This window comes from Schistocerca gregaria, chromosome 2 (assembly GCF_023897955.1).
Source record: "Schistocerca gregaria isolate iqSchGreg1 chromosome 2, iqSchGreg1.2, whole genome shotgun sequence".
NCBI classification, from domain to species: Eukaryota; Metazoa; Arthropoda; class Insecta; order Orthoptera; family Acrididae; genus Schistocerca; species Schistocerca gregaria.
The window spans coordinates 382,617,834-382,638,849 of record NC_064921.1 but is presented as its reverse complement, the minus strand read 5'-3'; the positions used below and the strand labels follow the sequence as shown (position 1 = coordinate 382,638,849).

At 44.8% G+C, this 21,016-nt stretch overlaps 1 protein-coding gene across 1 annotated transcript in view; it reads right to left on the bottom strand.

Annotated features, from left to right (window-relative positions):
- Window positions 1-21,016, bottom strand: part of LOC126335786 (cholinesterase 1-like) — a 175,967-nt gene that overhangs the window by 29,007 nt on the left and 125,944 nt on the right. Inside the window, exons 5-7 of the mRNA XM_049999249.1 lie at window positions 16,523-16,708; window positions 12,557-12,759; window positions 6,850-7,015 (exon numbers count right to left, since the gene is read on the bottom strand). Of these exons, the coding sequence (XP_049855206.1) occupies window positions 6,850-7,015; window positions 12,557-12,759; window positions 16,523-16,708 (555 nt within the window). The remainder of the gene's footprint in view (window positions 1-6,849; window positions 7,016-12,556; window positions 12,760-16,522; window positions 16,709-21,016) is intronic.

Genomic DNA, 21,016 nt, shown 5'->3' with positions numbered 1-21,016 from the left:
TTTGTTAGCAAACGTTTTTCAAAATTGTAGTAAATAGCAAACTCTCCTTCGGCCGTATGTGATTGTCAAAATAATCATACAATTCGCTTTGTCTGCTGGCTCTTCACTCACTCTACACACACAAAGAAAAGGTCCCCAATGTACTACTTTTCTGCTCTTCTGCTATACCATCTACTCGAAATGAACACATATTGCATGCAGGAAAGAAAACAGGGCGAGCGACAAAATGATGTATCCGTTACTCCGTGTCACCAACGACTTGCTCCGCTGGTAATAAGATACAGAAAGAGTGTGAAATCTACATATTCGGTACGAAACGCGCGTGGAAGAAGACTGGCGAGAAACGAAACCTTTGAGGCAGTAACGAAATGATACTTCCGAGTCTTCTGGAATGTTCACTACTCAGTAACGAATACATGCGATATGGAACAGTCCTAGACCGGACGGTGAAAGAAGTCCTCTGACTGCTGGCAGTGCCGTTGCCACATTTCGAGCACAAGGCTGCCGCCGATACTACCTGGAAGACATTATTGTTTGTAAGTACGGCATCACGGCGTTGCCATAGAAATGTAAACAAAACCGCGATACATGATTGGGCGTGTTAGGCGCATGAAACTGACGCGCCGAGTCCGTCCGAAGTTCTAACTTCATACGGACTACAGCAGAGCAATGCGCGCATTGGGAACATCTTCGTAGCTCATATTGACGCGACACTTCTGACACGGCAGTGGCGCGTCAAGCGGTGGGTAAGCTACGCTTTTCAATACAATATCGGGCGAGTACGAATGGTACCGATTACATCGATTTGTAACAGTTTTTACGAAAGGGACCGTATGTATTGATTAAAATAACAGAAATAACTAAAGGATAACACAGTACTGCATACTACGGAATAATGTATTTTCGATTATCTTGAAACCAGGTAATTTACGGACATTTAGCAAAGAATTAAGTTTTCTTTTAAGAACAGAAAGTGGCTAATAAGCTACAGAATACATGACGTCGTATACCTATTTAAAAACGTAATGCCTTATTCGCTTTGCCGGCCGGAGTGGCCGAGCGGTTCTAGGCGCTACAGTCTGCAACCGCGCGACTGCTACGGTCGCAGGTTCGAATCCTGCCTCGGGCATGGATGTGTGCGATGTCCTTAGGTTAGTTAGGTCTAAGTAGTTCTAAGTTCTAGGGGACTGATGACCTCAGAAGTTAAGTCCCATAGTGCTCAGAGCCATTTGAACCATTTGAACCTTATTCGCTTTACTTCCAGCCAAATTGATAATTTTGGAATGTAGGAAACGTGTATGAAACGCAGTACCTACATTATTTAACATACCAAATAAGCCACGACAATTTCAGCTGAAGAGAAAACAGCATAGAGATAATAATAAAATGCCAAAGGCAATAAAACTGTTTCTCATCACAGAAGAAACTAGTTCCTCATTTGTTACTACGTGTGAACCACGAACGGCAGAATCTTAAATGTAGTCGAATTTCAAGAGAAAGTAATTACATTTACAAAAACATTGATGTTGTGGATGGTGGAGGTAAAGTGTAAGAATGTGCAAATCATTAGGCGCCATCCAAAACTGTTACGTGTCGAGGAAAGTGCCTATCATAATACGAACAGGTAGCCACAGAAACATATGCTTCTCATGTGTGAAGTACTGTGTTTATATTCTCATAGTTTACTACTGTTTGGGACACAAAAGTACACTGTCCGGTCTCATTAATGTGATCATCTGTCAGAACTCTAAGCAACCAACTTTTTCAGCGCGGGCCTCTCGAGGCGAGTAGGAAGAGTAAGTAAGGTTCTGGAATGTACCGATAGAGAGATGGAGCGATGCCGATTCCGGTGCCGGAGTATGCTGCACTAGGTTTCTAGGCTGAGGAGCCATGGCGCTAACGGCCCGATCGATGTGGTCTCCCAGACTCTCGACTGGGTTTCAATCTGGGGATTTCGGTAGTCGTGGGTGTACGGTAAATTCATCCTGGTGCTCTTTGAACCACGCACGCGTACTGTGAGCTGTGTGACAGCCACATTGTCCTGCTGGCAGATGCCATCGTGCTGAGGAAAAACAAACTTCATTTAGTGGTGGCCATGGTCCCCAAGGATAGACGTACCCTTGTGTTAATCCATTGTACCTTCCGGAACGAACAGATCACCTAGGGAATGCCACGAAAAGATTCCCCAGATCGTAACGCTCCCTCCTCCGACCTGGACCCTTACGACCATTTTTGCAGGACGTTTTCCATTTATCTGATGGAACATAGGACATGAGTCATCTGAAAAGGCCATCTATGGTCACTCGCTACTCAGTGGACGTCTATTTTCGGTAGTGGCGAGCAAATTCTAGCCTTCGTTACCGATGAACGGCAGTCAGCATGGGTGCATGAACCAGGCGTCTGTTGCAGAGGTCCACATGCATCAACGTTCGCTGAAAGGCCGTTCAGTATACACTACTGGTAGTGTCTTGATTCACTGGGCGGTCAATTGCTCAACAGTTGCAAGTCTGTTCGCCGTACACAGCTCCACAGCCGTCGTTCACCCCTGTCATCTACGACCCGCGGTCCGCCAGAGTTACCTGTGGGCAGCGCCATTTTGCCATGCGCGGTATACTTTAACCACGGCGGCATGCGAACCTTTCACAAAAGTAGCCGTTTCGGAAATACTTTCATCCTTGGTTCGAAAGCCAAGGATCATGCCCTTTCGGAAGTCAGATAAATCGCTCCGTTTCCGCACTACGATAACGATTGTACTGTTTACCGCATCCCTCCCCCCCCCCCCCCCCTTTAAACGCCTTGTACACGCTCCTCTCCTACAGTTGCCACCTGCCATCTGTGAGTGATTATAGTACGTCGACGTCGAACATAGGCACATTAACCTGAGTGGACAGTGTATCATAAAAATTTCGTTATTTAAGAAGAAAAGTAATTAAGAAGAAACGATAATCTTGGGTCTGGCTTGCTCTACATTTGCGGCGCTAGTCTTTTGCATCTACATCTACATTTATACTCCGCAAGCCACCCAATGGTGTGTGGCGGAGGGCACTTTGTGCCACTGTCATTACCTCCCTTTTCTGTTCCAGTCGCGTGTGGTTCGCGGGAAGAACGACTGTCTGAAAGCCTCCGTGCGCGCTCGAATCTCTCTAATTTTACATTCGTGATCTCCTCGGGAGGTATAAGTAGGGGCAAGCAATATATTCGGTACCTCATCCAGAAAACCCCCCTCTCGAAACCTGGCGAGGAAGCTACACCGCGATGCAGAGCGCCTCTCTTGCAGAGTCTGCCACTTGAGTTTACTAAACATCTCCGTAACGCTATCACGGTTACCAAATAACCCTGTGACGAAACGTGCCGCTCTTCTTTGGATCTTCTCTATCTCCTCCGTCAACCCTCCCACACTGATGAGCAATACTCAAGTATAGGTCGAACGAGTGTTTTGTAAGCCACCTCCTTTGTTGATGGACTACATTTTCTGAGGACTCTTTTAATGAATCTCAACCTGGTACCCACCTTACCAACAATTAATTTTATACGATCATTCCACTTCAAATCGTTCCGCTCGCATACTCCCAGATATTTTACAGAAGTAACTGCTACCAGTGTTTGTTACGCTATCATATAATCATACAATAAAGGATCTTTCTTTCTATGTATTCGCAATACATTACATTTGTCCATGTTAAGGGTCAGTTGCCACTCCCTGCACCAAGTGCCTATCTGCTGCAGATCTTCCTGCATTTCGCTACAATTTTCTAATACTGCAAGTTCTCTGTATACTACAGCATCATCCGCGGAAAGCCGCATGGAACCTCCGACATTATCTACGAGGTCATTTATATACATTGTGAAAAGCAATGGTCCCATAACACTCCCCTGTGGCACGCCAGAGGTTACCTTAACGTCTGTAGACGTCTCTCCATTGATAACAACATGCTGTGTTCTGTTTGCTAAAAACTCTTCAATCCAGCCATACAGCTGGTCTGATATTCCGTAGGCTCTTACTTTGTTTATCAGGCGAAAGTGCGGCACTGTATCGAACGCCTTCCGGAAATCAAGGAAAATAGCATCTACCTGAGAGCCTGTATCTAATATTTTCTAGGTCTCATGAACAAATAAAGCGAGTTGGGCCTCACACCATCGCTGTTTCCGGAATCCATGTTGATATCACTACAGAGTAGATTCTGGGTTTCCAAAAACGACCTGACACTCGAGCGAAAAACATGTTCTAAAATTCTACAACAGATCGACGTCAGAGATATAGGTCTATAGTTTTGCGCATCTGCTCGACGACCCTTCTTGAAGACTGGGACTACCTGTGCTCTTTTCCAATCATTTGGAACCTTACGTTCCTCTAGAGACTTGCGGTACATGGCTGTTAGAAGGGGGGGCAAGTTCTTTCGCGTACTCTGTGTAGATAAGAATTGGTATCCCGTCAGGTCCAGTGGACTTTCCTCTGTTGAGTGATTCCAGTTGCTTTTCTATTCCTTGGACACTTATTTCGATGTCAGCCATTTTTTCGTTTGTGCGAGGATTTAGGGAAGGAACTGCAGTGCAGTCTTCCTCTGTGAAACAGCTTTGGAAAAAGGAGTTTAGTATTTCGGTTTTCCGCGTGTCATCCTCTGTTTCAATGCCATCATCATCCCGGAGTGTCTGGATATGCTGTTTCGAGCCACTTACTGATTTAACGTAAGACCAGAACTTCCTAGGATTTTCTGTCAAGTCAGTACATAGAATTTTACTTTCGAATTCACTGAACGCTTCACGCATAGCCCTCCTTACGCTAACTTTGGCATCGTTTAAGTCTTGTTTGTCTGAGAGGTTTTGGCTGCGTTTAAACTTGTAGTGAAGCTCTCTTTGCTTTCGCAGTAGTTTTCTAACTTTGTTGTTGAACCACGGTGGGTTTTTCCCGTCCCTCACAGTTTTACTCGGCACGTGCCTGTCTAAAACGCATTTTACAATTGCCTTAAACTTTTTCCATAAACACTCAACATTGTCTGTGTCTTTCCAGCTGTCAGATGATAACAAATTTCGCACCAGTCCGCCTTGGTAGCTGTGGTGTCAGCGGGGAGACTGCTAACTGAAGGGGCCTGCTTTCGATCCCCGGCCGGGTCGGAGATTTTCTCCACTCGGGAACTGGATGCTGTGTCGTCCTTATCTTCATACCATCCCTTTTTCTTTTTGTCATCAGTCTTCTGACTGGTTTGATGCGGACCGCCACGAATTCCTCTCCTGCGCTAATCTCTTCTACTCAGAGTAGCACTTGCAACCTACGTCCTCAATTTTTTGCTGGATGTATTCCTATATGTCTTCCTCTACAGTTTTTGCCCTCTACAGCTCCCTCTAGTACCATGGAAGTCATTCCCTCATGTCTTAACAGATGTCCTATCATTCTGTCCGTCTCCTTATCAGTGTTTTCCACATATACCTTTCCTCTCCGATTCTGGGCAGAACCTCCTCATTCCTTACCTTACCAGACCACCTAATTTTCAACATTCGTCTGTAGTACCACATCCCAAATGCTTCGATTCTTTTATGTTCCAGTTTTCACACAGTTCACGTTCCACTACCATACAACACTGTGCTCTAGTGGTACATTCTCAGAAATTTCTTCCTCGAATTAAGGCCAATATTTGATACTAGTAGACTTCTCTTGGCCAGCTATGCCCATTTCGTCAGTGCTAATAGGCTTTTGATGTCCTGTTTGCTCCATCCGTCACTGATTATTTTAATGCCTAGGTTGTAGAATTCCTTAACGTCATCTATTTCGTGACCATTAATCCTTATGTTATGTTTCTCGTTGTTCTCATTTGTGCTTTTTCTCATTACTTTCGTCTTTTTTCGATTTGCTCTCAATCCATATTCTTTACTTTTTACACTGTTCATTGCATTCAGTAATTCTTCAGTTTCATTCAGGATAGCAGCGTCATCAACGAATCGCATCATTGATACCCTTTCACCTTAAATTTTAATTTCACTCCTGTAACTTTCCTTTATTTCTATCGTTGCTTCTTCGATGTACACATTGAACAGTAGGGGCGAAAAACTGCTTCTCTGTCTTACACCCTTTTTAACCCAAGCACTTCATTCTTGGTCGCCCACTGTTATTATTGTCTCTTGGCGCTTGTGGATGCTGTATATTATCCGTCTCTCCCTTCAGAATTTGGAACATCTTGCACCATTTTACAATGTCGAATGCTTTTTCAAGGTTGACAAATCGTTTGAACGCGCCTTGATTTTTCTTTAGTCTTGCTTCCATTACGAACCGCATGTCGGACTTGCCTCTCTCGTGCCTTTACCTTTTCTAAAGCCAAACTCATCGTCATCTAGGGCATCCTCAATTTTCTTTTCCATTTTTCTGTACCGTAACTGGCACGAATATCACCTCCATGACGTCGCACGAGAAGTATGAGCAAGTAACTTCGTACCAGGGTACGGCTTGGCCCTATGAATGTTGTGAATTGTCGAAGCACACTGTCGTACCTTCCACTGTTGAGATGATTGTACGGGTATGTTCCGATAGCTAATTTAAAAACGTTCACAGCGGTGAATGTCGCGACTATATGTGTTAGTCTGTGGCAGAAGTTTTATGAGAATGGAAGGTAAGAGAAAGAGAGGTACCGACAGAAGTGAAAATGTGAAGGCGAGTCGTAAGTCTTGTCTCTGCCACACAGTTTTAATCTGCCAAGAATATGAAGTTTCACAAGACGCCACACTTCTTTGTAGAGTGATAGGTTCATATTTGACACCTTACCTATATTCAGTGAACTGATCTTCCGCGTGAGATTTATAGCTGTAGAATACGTTCAGTCTTGTATGGGCGGAGAAAGCGGGTGCAGCAGGGGCACTCACCGGATGTGAAGAAGTTGCACTCGGCGGAGAGGACGCCTGTGAGGTAGGGCAGGCTGCGGGAGAGGCCCTGCGCCATCAGCGCCGCCGGCTCCTGCGTGAGGAAGGCACCGGCCATGGCCGGTTCCACGCTCGGCACGAACACGAAGTTGAACAGCCGCCTCCTGTCCTGCGGAGGCACACGTCTCATGTGGTCATTCTAACAACAGGCACTGGATTCTGACATCTTCAATTAGAGACGTTGGTGGTAAAATGACAGAGTTGAAACGGAACGAGTGACACAACATTGTTTGGCAAGTCTGGGGAAAAAGCAAGAAAAAATGTTTGCTTCGAAAACAACTCACCTTGCATCTCGACGTGATATCCTTTGAGAAATATACACTTGTTCTAGCGATCCTCCAGCTTTTTCATTCCACCATAAAAATAGGTTCTGTCAAACTATGCAAAATACTCGTTGACTACAACCATAACTTCCCCATTTGATGAAAATTTCTTCGCAGCAAGCCAAAGTTTCAAGTTAGGGAACAGGAAGAAGTCACTTTGGGATCAGTATGATGAATAGGGTGGATGAGGGACGAATTCAGAGCCCAATTTATGCACTTTCGACATTTTCTTCGCTGATGTTTGGGAAGATGCATTATCCTGGTGAAAGAGCATTTTTTTGCATGCCACCCTTGGTCTTTTTTCAGCTAACGCATGTTTCAAACGATCCAACAATGAAGAATAATAGGGTTCAGTTATGGTTCTACCTTTTCCAACTAATGTATGAGGATTATTCCTTGGGAATCCCAAAAAACAGGGGCCATCACCTTGTATTGTATTGTATTGTATGTTAACCGGGGATCTAGAAACAACGGAGAGGCTCCGTCCCCGCTGCAGCCGCAGTGGTCCACAACCCCACGACGACTACCGCAGTCCACTGCACCCCTCCGCCGCCCCACACCGTACCCAGGGTTATTATGTGGTTCGGCCCCCAGTGGACCCCCCAGGGAACGTCTCACACCAGACGAGTGTAACTCCTATGTTTGCGTGGCAGAGCAGTGGTGGTGTACGCGTGCGTGGAGAACTTGTTTATGCAGCAATCGCCGATATAGTGTAACTGAGGCGGAATAGGGGGAACCAGCCCGCATTCGCCGAGGTAGATGGAAAACCGCCAAAAAACCATCCACAGACTGGCCGGTTCACTGGGGACAGGCGCTCCTTCCCGTCCGGAAAGCCGTGCGTTAGACCGCACGGCCAACCAGGCGGACGGACATCACCTTACAAGCTGACAAAATGGTCTTTGCCTTGTTCGGTGCACTTTCAACAGCCCTTGTCAAATTGTTTTGACTGCCGTTTTGATTGTGATGTGTAATTATGGATTCATTTTTCATCATCAGTCACAAATCGGCGCAAAAATTCATGCGGATTGCGATTAAATGTCGCTAGACATTGTGTTGAAATCTTGTACAGGACGCGCTTTTAGCCGGCCGACTGTGAGCAATCGCGGCACCCATCTCGCACACAACTTCTTCATACCCAATTATCTGTGCAGGATATTACGCACTTGTTGAGTTGAGATGCCTACAGCCTCAGAAATTTCTTGAATTTTTATGCGGCTGTCTTTCATTACCACATAATAGATTTTGTCGATTTTTCCTTTGTGGTGACCTCAACTGGACGGTCAGAGCGCGCTTCGGCTTCGATGCTTGTCCGACCGAGTTTAGTTTCATTTATCCAACAGTAAATGGTCTGCAACGGTGGTACAGAGTCCGCATGAACTAGATTTGTGCGGCAGTCCAACCCTTCAAATGAAAATGTGCAATAACAGCACTAAATTCCATTTTCAACAGCAGTCATCATACTAACCAATTCAGACGACGGTCAACAATGAACAGTACGTTATGCATTGTTGAAATTCTTTATACAATCTTTGGAATAATCAAGCTTACCAATCACAATGGCACAAAAGAATTGTTCCATTATTTCATGGAAATTTATCAGACTCATCAACACCATGATTTAAAATTCTCGGACAGACACAAATCTGGCGTTTACACAATTTGGTTTTTTTATGACGTCGCGTGTTGGTCAAAAACATGTGACAAGTGACAACATCAGCGGCAGCACAGTTTCAACTATACTTTTAACAATGTCATACTGTGCGTGTGTTTTATTCAAATGGACAAAGTAGAATACCAATCTGTTACAAAATTCTCTGTTGTGCTTTGTTTACAGCCAACATGTATTAATCAAAAATTAAGGTTTATGAAAGGTCTGTGTATTTTTTTCATCTACGAAATCTGGCTAAATTTTAACACAGCTCTACTTCTACTTGGACTGATCCATGTGGAGGACGTCCAAACAGGCTACCAATGGCGAAAACATTGACAAAGGCGCGGTGTAATATCGTACGATTCGTCATTAAAGGTATAACATGTATAGGTAACCGTGTTAAAGTTAATTTTGTTATTACATCATGATCCGTTACCTAGAGCTTATCCACAGTTTGTAGTCGTTTCTCACTTCCCTTACTCCTGTATACATTTAATATCTAGACATATGGAACTACTGAAACTGAAAACACTACTACAGTTAATATAATAGTGCCCATCAGAATGGCTAGTATCTTCTGCTAATTACCAATATTTCTAGTAATACAACGAACTGCAATGCCTGACAAAATATTGGAGCATCCAGTATGGGACGAGGAAACAAAATGAAATTCCGTGGGTCAATTTTACAAAGAGCTTGGCAGTAGGAGCCCACTTATCATTGTAACATTACACTCCCACTGTCCTAGACACATGCGCTGATTCGAAAAGGAAGGTTGTCACATAAAGCACTTTACACTCCTCAGAGGTAAGCTGGTTCATAACTGTTGTAACTGGTCCTTGATATCCAGGATATTGGCACTGAGACTCATTTGATGTCTGAGCTGGTCCTACCCATGTTCTACTGGAGAGAGATCGGAGGACCTTGATGGCCATGAGGGGGGGATCCTACAAATTCCGTCCTACTAGGTTTTGTCACCTCACACCCATGAGTGTTTTTGACCATCTTCCCATCGATATCACGAGCTCCAAACCGTTGCATGAAAACTGTTTCAACGTTCAGCCCTTTCGACCAATCAGAACCAGTATCATTAACATTATTATGAATAAAGAAATTTAAAAAATCAGAATCAGTAACTGCCTATTTCATTAGAGAATTCGCGGTAGCGCTGATAACATTCCACCGTAAAACTCCCCATCTTGCCAGGTCTTTTCATAATTTTACCTCCAACAGGTACTGGGAGACACCTGCGATCAAGGTGTCTCCCTCTCACTTGAGCCGACAGCATAGACCTCCTTCCCAAACCGTTCTGGAGGATTATCTCTGGGCTGGAAAAGCCTCGTTGTTTTCCTAACCACCGAAAACCAACTCTGGCTTACACAATACCCACAGTTCGAGTACACAGATGCGGACAGGAAATGATATTTCACTATCTGTTTATCTATGTGGCAAAGGTTGGCACCATCGTGCAGTAGTATTGGAGAGGCAGAGGGGTGCAGTGGGTCATGCTACTGGAGCAGAAAGTTGCGTGGAGTGAAGAGAAAGGTTGTCTCTCTCTACTGCGCCGAATGAGTAGTGGTGTATGTGTCGCCTACTTCGGAAGTGTCTGGATGAGGTAGAGTGATAATTCTTCATGATGAAAGGAGCTACCGCTGGTCAGTTTGACGGTCTGGTGGCTGAGCAGTTGTTTACGTGAATAGCCTACAGTTCAGAAATGACTATGGCTACGGAGTGCAAGTTCTTCTGGGTGGAAGCAATAGTATTACAGGCACACGTAACGGCTTGAGTACTAAGCATGTTTGCCAGTGAGCGGAGCCTTGGAAACCTCCGTTGAGCATAATGGATTTCTTTAGGGTCGTGGGACGGATGTGGCTCGCTTCAGACAGACTCTGTTATAAGTGAACTCAACGAGACTCCGTATTTTCATGGTACGTTCCATATGTTAAGCAGTGATGGCATTTCATGGATGTATGAAGGGCAAATAGAATTGTGGGTTCTTCCTACATGGATGCTGTCTTGTTAGACTAGATTTGTCAAACTTTTTTAAAAAAATGTAATTATATCATGAGCTTTTAGGCTTTGTCCTCGCTATGGCGAGCAGTTAGTCGGTATTTACTGTGAAAGCTGTGTTGTGGTTGTGTATAAACCAATCATTTGATTTGTTCCTGAGTTACTCGTCTTTCACAGAACATTCTGCACTTAAGTAAGAGAATGATCTGCCCGCCCGGCTAGCCACGTGGTCTAACGCGCTGCTTCCCGAGCGGGAAAGCGTGGCGGTCACTGGCACGAATCCGCCCGGCGGATTAGTGTTAAGGTCCGGTGTTCCGGCCAGCCTGTGGATGGTTTTTAAGGCGGTTTTCCATCTGCCTCGGCGAATGCGAGCTGGTTTCTCTTATTCCACCTCAGTTACACTATGTCGGCGATTACTGCGCAAACACTGTCTCCATGTATGTGTACACCATAATTACTCTGCCACGAAAAACATTTGGGGTTACACTAGTCTGGCATGAGACATGCCCAGGGGGGGGGGGGGGGGGTGTCACTGGGAGCCGAACCGCAGAATAACGCTGGGTTCGGCGTGGGGCGACGGTGTGGTGGGTGGACTTCTGTGGCCTGTTCTGTGGTTGTGAACCACTGAGGGCTACGGCGTGACCAAGTCTTCCCGTCGCTTCTAGGTCCCTGGTTTAATACGCAATACACACAAGAGAATGATCTTGGTGCCTATATAAGGGGTATGTCCATGGACGCGATTGCTTGTTGTTGTGGATAACTAAAAGTAGTACATTTCTATTAGTCCAGCTCCCAAATTAAAATTCAGGTACTACGGTCTGGATACTGGTTGGTTTAATTTTTTTGTCTATTGTGTTTTAAATATTGTGATCTTAAATTTCTTTTGAAGTGTTGATTTTAATCAAAAGGTTTCAATTAAAAGTCGTTGGTCAGCATAAAATCGTAAATGTAAATTATATATGCCTGACTTAACTAGTTTTTCTTAAAAAAGGAAATTTCATCGGTAGATTATAAAACTACCCTTGTTCAACGTAGGAGGTCAGATTTCAGCAGAGTTACTTGTAGCCGCGCGGAATTAGCCAAGCAGTTTAATGCGCTGCAGTCATGGGCTGGTCCCGGCGGAGGTTCGAGTCCTAACCTCGGGCATGGGTGTGTGTGTTTGTCCTTAGGATAATTTAGGTTAAGTAGTGTGTAAGCTTAGGGACTGATGACGTTAGCAGTCAAGTCCCATAAGATTTCACACACATCTGAACATATTGAAGTTACTTGTACTTTAAAAACTTAATTCTAGTGAATTTGTGGCACTAAAAAGTACTGCAAATGGAAAATGGTAAATTTTGTAAGTGTTGTTGCATTCCAAGGAAAGCGCAAACATTTAATGGTTTTTATTTTTATTTTTTGACTGTTGTAATCTTGGTTGTGTGTGTATCCTTTTCCCTATCAGCTGCTCCCAATAGAGTTTGTCCCATTATCGCTACATTTGAAACATTTGATCTCAAACTCACATACTGTAGTTATTTCTTCAAACAAAACATGTAGTAGGCTGGGCAGTTCTACAAAAGGCTGCGAAGGTAGTTATCAAAACAAATGAGAGTACCATCACTGTTTTCATTTTCCTATGTCTCCACTGTAGAGAAAATACGTGGGTAAATACATGTGAACTCACTCGGTCGGATAGAGCGGCCTTGGTGTCACTGAGGAGTCGCTCGGCCGGCAGCTGTGAGAGGAACTCCAGCAGCTGACGGTCGCTGGAGCCGCCGGGCAGCCCCAGAGACGCTGCGAGGGACAGCGCCCGCTGGCGGGGCGCGGCGCAGAAGGCCCAGGGGCTGAGCGCGGATCCGCTCTGGGCGATGGCGCGCGAGAACAGCCCTGGGACAGGAGACGGGCGGTCAGTGCCGCCGTGCTGGCCAGGTTGAGGCCGACGGCTGACAAGAAACAGAGTTTACCAGCAAGGACAGGAACACAGCAGTCAGTAGCAAACCCACTGGATTTTTATTATTCTTGCATATCCGGATTTCAGCTACAAGTAGCCATTTTTAGTCCTACAATGCAGGGACATTACAGAATCAGAATTGATCTACATAAAACGAAGGGTTAAAACGTTCGCGTTATACAATAGAACTGATCCATTTTAGCCATCATGTCATTTGAGTAAGTTCTACTCGAACAAACTCCCATCAGTACATGTCACCATAGGAGCTTGTTACTGTACAGGTAGAAGGAAACTGAGGTTGTTGTTTATAACAAGTATAGCAGCTTTCCGACGTAGCAGTTTTGAAATTATTTTTTATTAAGTAAAATCAGCAAGTACCCCCTTTAAAATACATCAAGAAACGTCAATTTACCATGTGTTTCTTCATGTGTCAGTGGTGAAGCGATCCAACAAATCTTATGTAGAAGATCAGTAATTCACCTTTGTGCAACCAAAAAGAGAAAGAACTGAGAAGGGCAGATTCATGGATCTCCTGGAAGAGATGGAGGTATATTGTCTCCTGAGGTGACCTCGGATTCACCCGCTCAATGAGCACATGCTGGTGAAGGGCAGCCAATTTTAGGAACACATCGACGGTGTACTGCTTCACGGCAGAAGTCACGACCCAACAGTGAACTAATATTGAATTTCTTTCCTTTATTGAGATTCGTTTCCCCCCGAAGTGGGCGGGCTGGCAGCAGCTTAGTACGCCGCTCTTCAGCTTACAGATTTTTTTAAAATGAAGATAATAAATAATAAACTCGATTTTCCTTCATCCGAAAAAATACATACCTGGGTAAAAGTTTGTGACTTAAATGGTAAAATGGCGGAAAATTGTGTAACTTAGAACATAAAACAAAGGGTTGACGATGCTAATAAAATACACAGGAAGCAGACAGGTAAAATAATAGACAGACAATTAAAAAGCACGGCGACAATCTGGTTTCTGTTTGCAAGAGATATAAAAATCACACCCAGCAACAGCATGATTTCTGTTCGCAACACTATGGAAAAGACGCACAACTCTGAAGACTCACCTAAAACACTACACTAAAAAGTTGGCACCAATATGACACACCACAGCTGAGGGCTGATGGGGAGAACCTGGACGGATGTAATATTGTACGATCGGCGATTAATGTTGTATGATAAAAATGACTGTATAGGCAAATCAGTAGAAATTTCACGGTACATTTTACATGAAGCTCTAACTTTCTGAAAATCTGTGTAATATGGCTGACGAATTGGTTGTAAGTCGACCACAAGTAAGTGCCTGAACAGTGATTTCTATTTCTAGGTGAAAACACACTCCTGGAAATTGAAATAAGAACACCGTGAATTCATTGTCCCAGGAAGGGGAAACTTTATTGACTCATTCCTGGGGTCAGATACATCACATGATCACACTGACAGAACCACAGGCACATAGACACAGGCAACAGAGCATGCACAATGTCGGCACTAGTACAGTGTATATCCACCTTTCGCAGCAATGCAGTTCTCCCATGGAGACGATCGTAGAGATGCTGGATGTAGTCCTGTGGAACGGCTTGCCATGCCATTTCGACCTGGCGCCTCAGTTGGACCAGCGTTCGTGCTGGACGTGCAGACCGCGTGAGACGATGCTTCATCCAGTCCCAAACATGGGGGACAGATCCGGAGATCTTTCTGGCCAGGGTAGTTGACTTACACCTTCCTAGAGTACGTTGGGTGGCACGGGATACATGCGGACGTGCATTGTCGTGTTGGAACAGCAAGTTCCCTTGCCGGTCTAGGAATGGTAGAACGATGGGTTCGATGACGGTTTGGATGTACCGTGCACTATTCAGTGTCCCCTCGACGATCACCAGAGGTGTACGGCCAGTGTAGGACATCGCTCCCCACACCATGATGCCGGGTGTTAGCCCTGTGTGCCTAGGTCGTATGCAGTCCTGATTGTGGCGCTCACCTGCACGGCGCCAAACACGCATACGACCATCATTGGCACCAAGGCAGAAGGGAATCTCATCGCTGAAGACGACACGTCTCCATTCGTCCCTCCATTCACGCCTGTCGCGACACCACTGGAGGCGGGCTGCACGATGTTGGGGCGTGAGCGGAAGACGGCCTAACGGTGTGCGGGACCGTAGCACAGCTTCATGGAGACGGTTGCGAATGGTCCTCCTCGATACCCCAGGAGCAACAGTGTCCCTAATTTGCTTGGAAGTGGCGGTGTGGTCCCCTACGGCACTGCGTAGGATCCTACGGTCTTGGCGTGCATCCGTGCGTCACTGCGGTCCGGTCCCAGGTCGACGGGCACGTGCACCTTCCGCCGACCACTGGCGACAACATCGATGTACTGTGGAGACCTGACGCCCCACGTGTTGAGCAATTCGGCGGTACGTCCACCCGGCCTCCCGCATGCCCACTATACGCCCTCGCTCAAAGTCCGTCAACTGCACATACGGTTCACCTCAACGCTGTCGGGGCATGCTACCAGTGTTAAAGACTGCGATGGAGCTCCGTAAGCCACGGCAAACTGCCTGACACTGAGGGCGGCGGTCCACAAATGCTGCGCAGCTAGCGCCATTCGACGGCCAACACCGCGGTTCCTGGTGTGTCCGCTGTGCCGTGCGTGTGATCATTGCTTGTACAGCCCTCTCGCAGTGTCCGGAGCAAGTATGGTGGGTCTGACACACCGGTGTCAATGTGTTCTTTTTTCCATTTCCAGGAGTGTATAATAACCCTTTCACGAAATGCAAAAGGCTTACCTCACAGGTACCTTTCAGATATACTGGTGAATAGTAATCAAGTCTTTTTGGTCAATTTCTCGAGAACAGGCATGGATATAAAAGCAAACAAGAAAAGTCTTCTCTCATTTAAAGATAAAATATGTTTGTCCACAAAAGTGTATGGGTATTGAGAAACCAGGAATCTAGTGCATAGACTGTTGAAACATCCTCCCAATTCTCCAGATTTGACACCGTCTAACACGATTTCCCTTCATCCGAAGAAATACATATCTGGGTAAAAGTTTGTGATTAAAAGAATCAGCAGTAGTTTGATATTTTTCAGACCTTCCACTGTCGCACTTCATGGACGTGATCAGCTCACTAAGGACGTACATTGACCCAGAAGCGAACTATGTGAAAATGTGAGGGTTGCCCAGAAAGTAATGCACCGCGTTTTTTTTTTCTCAGCTGAAAACAACGCTACGAACGCGAAACGTTACGTATGTATTATTTCAAGTCTCCTGAGTGAGCGTACCAAGTTTCCGTCACTTCCGACAGATAGAGTAGCTGCAATACAGTTTCAAAATGGCGTCTGTAGGTGATGTACGTTACAAGCAACGTGCCGTCACTTAATTTTTCACTGCAAAGGAAGAAACTGTGCGGAATATTCACGAACGCTTGTGTAAAGTCTATATCATTTTCAATAAAGAATTGTTGAAGAAAAAATGCAGTGCATTACTTTCTGGGCAACCCTAGGATAAGTGAATTTTATCTGAACAGAACATTGTTGTCCACTGTCACTCCGGGCACATGCCAAGTTGTACGCTGCACCTTTTGAAATCGCATTGGCCTTTCATCTCCCTTTGCATTTCAGTTACCCTCATCTATTTACTCCCTGGACATGCAGTTTTTAGATCCCTCTGCAGGAAAGGAGTGGAATTGTACTCACCTTCTGACATCCCTGACAGTAAGTGGTAATGCACGGAAGCAGCTCCAGCACTCTCTCCAAAGAGCGTGACGTCATCTGGATCTCCTCCGAAGGCACGGATGTTGCGACGCACCCAGCGCAGGGCCAGGTGCTGGTCTTTCAGTCCGAGATTGCCCGGCGCTAGCTCGTTCTCGAGGCTCAGGAAACCTGTAGCACCGCCAGTACAACCGATTCAGAAACGAACAGGATACTGATATAGCGTTCTTCAAAATATATTCTATGAAGAATGTAAAATAATTTTTGATGAGGTGTGGATACATGACAGCTGATTGATTATAAGGGACGACTGAATGGTATTGGAAACAATTTATGGGAGACTGAAGAACGAATGCGTAGTTTCCATGCTAGGAGCAATTTCATTGATATTGTGCAGCATCTTGTAGAACACATTTAGTGGACCACTCGCTGTGACGCTGGTTAGGAAAGTGTGTGGGTGCGGACCTCAAGGCATCTACTCCCACGCCGCTACATGGACTTTCACATTCGAACAAAAGTCAACAGACAGCTAAATTTTTTTCACATAACCCGAATTTCACAACAGTTAGGATGTTGATATGCAGAAGAATGAACGTGCGAAGAGAAGGAACTATCCACATGAACATCCATATGAAATTTCGTATTTCACTTGGAGCGAAACTGTTTGAGCACCTGTTTCGCATATTAACTGACTTGCTCATCTTTGCTGCTTCTTTTCGGCGCATTAAAATTTTGCAAGAAGAAGAGTCGTGTATAGACATATGAGTACATGCGGAAGCGAAAAATTAGTCGAAACTTTTTCTTGAAAACATTTAAAGTGTAATAAATAAACGTGTTTGGCATTCTTATTTTCCTGCTTTTACGGCCTCAATGGACCACTTGAGTCAGCCGCTTTCTGGTCATCTTCTTCACCATGTTTTCTTTCTGAACTATCCAGTATCTTTCCAGTCCTTCTGGCCTTTTTTCTCGTTCCTCGTGCGGCGGCCCGTGTTCACCTTGGACTTCATTCGCTTCCTAAGGAAACTACTCCGGATTCGATCATAGTGACAGTATCTTCGTGTACACCGATGGCGCTAAGACTGACCGCGGTGTCGGGTATGTCGTCGTCATCGGCACCGATCATTTGCGGTGTCGGCTTCCCGAGCACTGCTCAATATTTATAGCAGTGCTGTTCGCCGCCTGTCAGGTTACCTAGTACACCCGGCGACATAGGCTTTTTAATTGTGTCATATGTTCCGACTCTCTCAGTGCCCTTCAGAGCCTCTGTGTACTGTACACAGTCCATCCCTTAGCACAGCGGGTCCAAGAGCTTCCACTCGCCCGCTGTTGAGGGAGCCATCGTGATGTTCAGGCGGCTTTCTGGTCACGTCGATCTGACGGAAATGAGACTGCAGTCCTCCTACCTCGGTCCACTAGCTCTCCCATCCCCTCGGATGCTCTCCGAGTTGTTGTCTGTCTGCAGGTGGTGTCACTTTGGCATCACCACTAGTCTTCTGTTCACGGGAACAGGCTACATGGAATCAAACTTTTCGGTCCTCTCACGAGAGATAATTTTAGCTAGGTTTTAGGCATCACCGTTTGTTGAGTGGTGATACCCCGCCACTTTGTGTCCATTGTCGTCAACCTTTGAGGATTCGCCATTTCCTGACCGAATGCCCTGTTTTTAACCACTTACGTTCTGATGTACATTTGCCGTCTGAGTTATCGGCTATTTTAGTGAACGATGCGCGGGATGTCGGTCACGTTTTTACTTTTAAAGCATCGTGGCAATGTCGCGAAGGACATTTAATCTTTGTTTCGGGACCTCTTCTGTCTCTACGGCGTATCTTGTTGACTTTTCTCCACGAAGAAGTCCTTGTTAGCTCGCTTTCCTTCTGTCGACTGGGCTTCACGTATAGTCGGTTTTAAGATCTTTTACTGCTTGATGATCTGAGGTTATGACATAAGTGCTTATGACCTTAGTTGTCTTTGCGCCCTAAAACAATCCAACAACCCAACAACCTTTTTATTATTTGTCTTTTGTCTACTTTTGGTTTAAATCTTATTTTTTATGTTCTTTTCTTAATTTTCTGTTTCGTTTTGCAGATCACCCAATGTTAATTCTATCTCTTTCTTATCCTCCCTGCTTTCCTTTATCTATCCTATTTGTTGCTTCATGTTCGGAAGTTTCTCTATATCTTTTCATGGTAATCTAGGTTCTGATGTCCTCATACTGTGACCAAAAAAGAGGCCCTTTTCAGTATGGTATTTGTAATGGAATCCAGTTCACTGTACTCTGCTTCATATGGCACTATCCACCAGAGTGCATCTTTTTCATATTTCATATTTATGCATTTTCTAGCTATTCTTCTCTCTGCTTTTAAGAGTTTCACGATTCTATTTTTCTGGATGACTTGGAAAAGGGCTTCACTTAGCGTATGTCAGCTCTGGTTGAACGACCGCCTTACAATGTTTTATTTTTAACAGATTGACTTCTTTATCGAACGCTGGCGATGTTAATTTTTGAGCTTTTACCGTTTTGTTAGTTCTTTCTTGCCATGCAGGTTTCTCGTCCAAGTTGTAAATTTTAGTGTCTCCTATGTAATTAAAGTGTTTCAGTGTTTTTACTTTCCCGTTATTTACTGTTATGTGGTTGATTATTAGTGGATCCGCTACTATCATCTTAGTCTTCTGGAGTGCTGTTTCTTGAGCTACATTTTGTAGGCTTGTTATTTGATTTATGGCTTCCTGAATATTATTAGCTAGTAAGGTTAAGTCACCTGCGAATCCCAATCAATTTAAGTTCATTCGATATTTTTTGGGTGCAATTCTCACGTATTTGGAGTTTTCCTTGTACCATTTCATCATCACGTACTCCAGAGCTCAGTTGAAAAGTAATGGCGATAAACCTTCTCCCTGTCTTAACCCTATTTTAATCGTAAATGGATCAGATACTTCTCCTCTGAACTTTATATTTGGTGTTTGTTAGAATTAAGTTTATCATATTTATTAGTGATAATGTCTTTAGCATTTAATACTTAATAATTGTGTAAAGGTGTGGCAACTGTCATTTACGGAATCATTCCGGAAGTTACCAACTCAAGAATAATTTTCTTTATCCTTTTTATTTTTTTTTTTGTCCTACTACTGCACCGAAATCCTGCATTACCACAAAGCAATAGCATTTATGAGTTTCATTAACCCTTTCTAGGGGTCTTTCGCCATCTCGTCAGAATATGAGCATGTTGGTATATATACCTGAATCATTTTCACAACATATCTTTTGTTTATTTTTGAAGTAAGTTTTCATTGTGTCAGACCCCTTCAGTATTGTTTTCATTTTTCTTGTGTACAACAAAGCCTACACTTAAAGTTCCTCGTGCTCTGTTCCTCTACAACAAGACACATGTTCTGATTTTAATTACATCTAGTCTGATTTTTTTCGCCGCGCTTCCGACAACCCTACAATAATCATATGATCTTATTTAATTCCTCATCCAGCGTTAAAATCGACCTTCGAATCTTAAGGTTCAGCAATATATTGTCCCTACATAAAAGGCAGCATTAGTGATTCATATGACTGCTATTTAACAAAGCTTTTCGAGTAGGAATGTACGCGGACAGTAGCAGCTGTAGCCGGCCGGGGTGACCGAGCGGTTCTAGGCGCTTCAGTCCGGAACCGCGCGACCGCTACGGTCGCAGGTTCGAATCGTACCTCGGGCATGGATGTGTGTGATGTCCTTAGGTTAGTTAGGTTTAAGTAGTTCTAAGTTCTAGAGGACTGATGACCTCAGATGTTAAGTCCCATAGTGCTCAGAGCCATTTAGTAGTAGCTGTGCTCCACAGCCTGAAGCGAGACCTATACCCTGTAAGCTACGCCTGTAGCCGGCCCCTGAATTCCCTCGGTTCACTATTCCTAATATTCTTCCACCTAGACCGGAAAAAAGGAAGTCACGGCAACTCTCACTGGCAGCAGGGCGTCCGACACGAGCATCCTTGCGCACTAACCTGCCAGGACCCGAAGAGTTTCGCGAAACACGCGAACAATGATAAGCCCAGACAAAGGTGCGAAATAAAACTGGCTGGGTGACCCCCATCTGGGATGTTCGGCCACCTTTTACCATTCTTCATTTCCCCAACTTGCGAGTCTATGATGACGAAATGATAGTGAGCGCAACACACTGACCTAACCCTGAGCGGAGAAAATCCCCGACCGTAGCGGCAATCGAACCCGGAACCCCGTGTTTTTAGAGTCAACAACGTTAACCACAAAACCATGAGCCACTGACGGGCAAAGCTATGGCTACAGCATCGCAGTCTGCCTGAGTGCTTTAAATCCCAGAGGCTGCAATCGTGACGTCCAGTTTGCATGTAGGGAGACATGCAAGTAGGAGCGTACGTATAAATTAATGATGTGGAATGTTGTTACGTGGGCTTCTTCAGATCACGTCTTTATAACAACGAGACGTCACCATCACAGCACTGTAGATGTGTTAGCCA